The 4,098-nt window shown below is 40.8% G+C and overlaps 1 protein-coding gene across 1 annotated transcript in view; it reads left to right on the top strand.

Moving 5' to 3' along the window:
- The window catches only part of LOC116391510 (rho GDP-dissociation inhibitor 2-like), a 21,458-nt gene that overhangs the window by 5,076 nt on the left and 12,284 nt on the right, over positions 1-4,098 (top strand). The window contains exon 2 of the mRNA XM_031862165.1: positions 3,828-4,001. Coding sequence (XP_031718025.1) covers positions 3,828-4,001 — 174 coding nt within the window. The remainder of the gene's footprint in view (positions 1-3,827; positions 4,002-4,098) is intronic.

Genomic DNA, 4,098 nt, shown 5'->3' with positions numbered 1-4,098 from the left:
GTGTGTGTGTGTGTGTGTGTGTGTGTGTGTGTGTGTGTGTGTGTGTGCGTGCGTGCGTGCGTGCGTGCGTGCGCGCGTGTGTGTGTGTTAGGACTCATGTTAGCATTCCTCTTCGAATCCTTCTTCCCCCTGGAGCGACCTCTTTCCTGCCAACACAGATTGCTGTGTTGGTTTTGCACTAAACGTGTTGGTTTAGCTGTAAATATGAGCAGATGAACACTGATTCTGTGTCTGATGGTTCTACATACTGGCTGTGGATCCTCTCTTAGTGTAAATATAGATATCACTTGTGCAAATGCGGTTTGATTTGACGGCAGGTGATAGGTAAAAGTCGGAAGCTGTTCAAAACACATTATTTTCATTTTTTTCTTACACAGACAGATAAATAATTATAATAATTAAGAAGATAAATCAGTTTTTTATTCACGGAAGTAAAAACAATGAAGATAAATTAACCCCAGCCTAAAGAAATCCACATCAATATTTTGTGTAAAAGAATATAACAAAAGTCAATATGACCGAACATGGTTTCAAGCTTTTTCCGTAACAACACAAGAGTGCTGATTTTCACTTGTAGCACGTATTTAACAGCAGACGGCTGTGTTACGGTGCAGAAGACGGTTTCAGAAGCTGGTAGGGTAATGAGGCAGTTTTATGGCTATCAAAGAAAATCCACCGGTTGATATCACATCACAGATGGAGGGCTGCAACAGAAGGAAGACCACACACACACACACACATGGACCAGAACAGACGCACTGCTGGCTTTTCGCTGGTGTTAGCTCGTCTCTAACACCAGATCCGCTCAATATGGAGGCTTTTAGCTCTGAATGTTTCTGCTTAAATCAGCTGCAACAGTAGATGTTTTAGTATTCCTTTTGACAAAACTGATTAAATAGTGCAAAGTAAAGAATCATTTCCCTAGATTCTAGAACTCATTTGTACAGACTGCATATCTGATTAAAAAAAACTAAATGTACCTGTTTTTAAAGGTGCAATGTCTAAGATCTGGGCAGAGTTTTAGTTTAGAACATTAAAAAATTAGATAATAATAGGTCACAATGTTGACCCACTGACCAAAGGTCTGTCCTGACCCTAACTACTCGAGGTCAATGCCTAACCTTAACCAATCGTCTGTGCCTCAACCAGCTACACCAGGGCGGGTCTCTCCAGGAAGAGCAGTGGGATTATGCCTCTCTTCCCCCTCTCCTGTCATTTTATACACATACATGTAAATATATATACTGATGATTGTATCTGACTCAGTAGTAGAAATAAAATACTGCGCCTATTTTTTGTAGCATGGTAAGATCTTACACATTGCAACTTCAAACAAAGGAGAAATCCCTCTTTGGTTGCCAGGTTTCTACTACCGCACACTACATATTAAAAACACTCTCGCATCTCTGGGCACCAAACCCTGGATTTCAAAATTAATGTTAATTGCCGGTTACTGTGACAGGTCAGCAGTCTGGAGATCAAAGAGAAGCTATCAGATGTCAGAGAGGAAGGTATAGCAGCGGCTCACAAACACATTTTACGCTACTCGTGTGGGGATGAGCTGCAGAGCTTGATATGTAAATACAGCAGGGGGAATCATTCATGAAGTCATCTACCGTGCAGATCTGACATGTAGAGTTTAACACGTGTGTGTTTGTGTAGATCCTTGTGTTGATATTTTAAAACAGGCGTTGTTTTTACATAAACAATTCCTCATGTTTTCAGCTTCTTAACTGAACTGGATTCAACACAGAAAGATCTTAAAGCAACAGCTGTCTTTGATAATAAAAAAGATGCAGATTCAAAACATGAGGCTAATTTATGCTATTTCATGTATAAATATTTAATATCAGAATCATGGATTTTTAACAACATTTTGAGGATCTCGTTCTCAAACACAGGAAGGAAAATGAGAAATAAATTTCCATTCCTCCGCTGAACATCTTCATTTGTACCGTAATAAAAAGGAAATGTGTGTGTGTGTGGGGATAATTAATCTGCCCGATAGACTCAAAGTATGAGGCGGGGAAACCTGTCTGCGCCTAATACTTATAAATTAAGGATACAAATGTGTGTTAACAGACACGTTTTGACATGTCTAAACCACCAATGTATCCATGCAAACAGTTTACCTCCCTCTGTGTTAAGTGTAAACTTTACTGTAGCAAAATTAAAAAAGCCTCTTTCATGAAAACACTCATAAATTTGATTTAAAAAATAAACAAATACAACTGATTGAGTCCATTACAAAGATAAATAAATATAGATTTATGAAAATGCACTTGCAGAGTGTATTAAAACTGATCCCCCATGGATCTCCGATGCTGCGAGTTGAAATAAATGCTCCACTTTATCTACTCGGTCGTATAAACCAGACCCACAGCGAAGGTGATGTCACTGCAAGGGGAGTTGAAAGGGTTGCCATGGTGACGCGCTGAAGGCAGCCGGGTTTGGCCCTGACTATGTGTGTGTGTGTGTGTGTGTATTATTGGGTCATTGTGTTGCTGTTCGACACGTTTGATTTCCACTAATGTTTACAGAATCTGTAACTCAGTTTGACTGCATCCATATGCTGAGGGTATGTTTGTGACTAAAGGGTGTGTGTGTGTGTGTGTGTGTGTGTGTGTGTGTGTGTGTGTGTGTGTGTGTGTACACTCTCTGTGCCATCTAATTACCTCTACACACAGCTCTGAGCTGATGTACACTGAGCCGTCTCATTATGAACAGTAAAAACAGAAGCAGAGGCTATTACACGAGGTAAATACACGTCCAGCTCGCAGTCTGTATCTGTTGCATCCTGTTCTCCAGATAATTGGAGTCTAGAGGTTACTTTGTGCATTCGTGTTGGAGACCATGTAACGTTTTATAAATGATATGTCTGTGTCTGTGTGTGTGTTATGTGTGTGTCTGTTTATGAGAAAAGAACATGAAATAGGTCATTTATCTGGTTTATTCAATATTCTCCAACGCTTTCTTATCTCGGCCCTTGACTTTTTGGACCACCGAGTTGTTAAGCATAAAGACACCAAGGCACAAAGAAACTTGAAAAGTCTTGAGTCCGTTCATTGCTGAGAGCATTTTATTGTGGTCAAAGTTCTTTATTGCCAATGCTATAAGCTTGCATTGTACTCGTGACTGCCCACTGAAAGCAGGTTTTAGTGAGGACCAAGTGATAAAGAGTTTTCAATTCCTGCAGTCGGTACATCCTGGTAAATAAGAGCCTGCTGTGTTGAACGTTCTCTTTATTGTGATACAGGTTCACATGTTTACTGTTCAGTCAAAATAAACTGTGAACGGTGGTTTTGTCGGGTCAAATCCTTTCAGTCAGTGTAACTATTCCAGTCTGCAAGTATTCACTCTCAGGAGGTGCGGAAAAGATCGAGATGCCAAAATGAAATTTCAGCTTGCAGAACACATTATCCAATGTCTGTAAAGCTCGACATCAAATCAAAACCCCTGATGAAATCCAGGATGGCTGAAGAGAGTGAGATGCATCTTATCCCCGACGGAAAGCAATCTCGCCTGTCGGTTGAGTTTTCTCGGCAATGAGACAAGACTTTGGTATCAGAAACCTTCTGGTTTATGTCTTGTAGTCAGAGTAGTGTTGATCACGTTATTGTAACTATATGTGCTTTTATTGTATATAGTATTAAGTGTTAATCCAGGTTAAAGTGAATTCAAATGAACGCATTTGTAAAATGACGGATGATGAATGGGAGAGTTCATCTGTAAGCTAGGGGAGTGAGGGGATACGTCTGGTCTGCACCTGCAATCACTGCAACGTATGACAGCATCCCTTTATTGTTCTTCTCTCTTCTCTCTGAAAGGTCTCATGGCTGACAAGAAGGATGTGCGTATTGAGGAGGAAGAGGATGACAGAAACCTAAACTACATCGCTCCGGTCCAGAAGAGTTTGGATGAGATTCGGCAACTGGACAAAGATGACGAGAGTCTGGTCAAGTACAAGCAAACCCTGCTGGGGATGGAAACAATGCCAGCAGGTAGGGGTGTGTGTGTGTGTGTGTGTGTGTGTGTGTGTGTGTGTGTGTGTGTGTGTGTGTGTGTGTGTGTGTGTGTGTATTTTGTTTACCTGAGGTG

This window comes from Anarrhichthys ocellatus, unplaced genomic scaffold (assembly GCF_004355925.1).
Source record: "Anarrhichthys ocellatus isolate YVR2014 unplaced genomic scaffold, GSC_Weel_1.0 scaffold26, whole genome shotgun sequence".
Lineage (NCBI taxonomy): Eukaryota > Metazoa > Chordata > Actinopteri > Perciformes > Anarhichadidae > Anarrhichthys > Anarrhichthys ocellatus.
The sequence above is the reverse complement of the archived record's forward strand: the minus strand, read 5'-3'. Positions and strand labels throughout refer to the sequence as shown.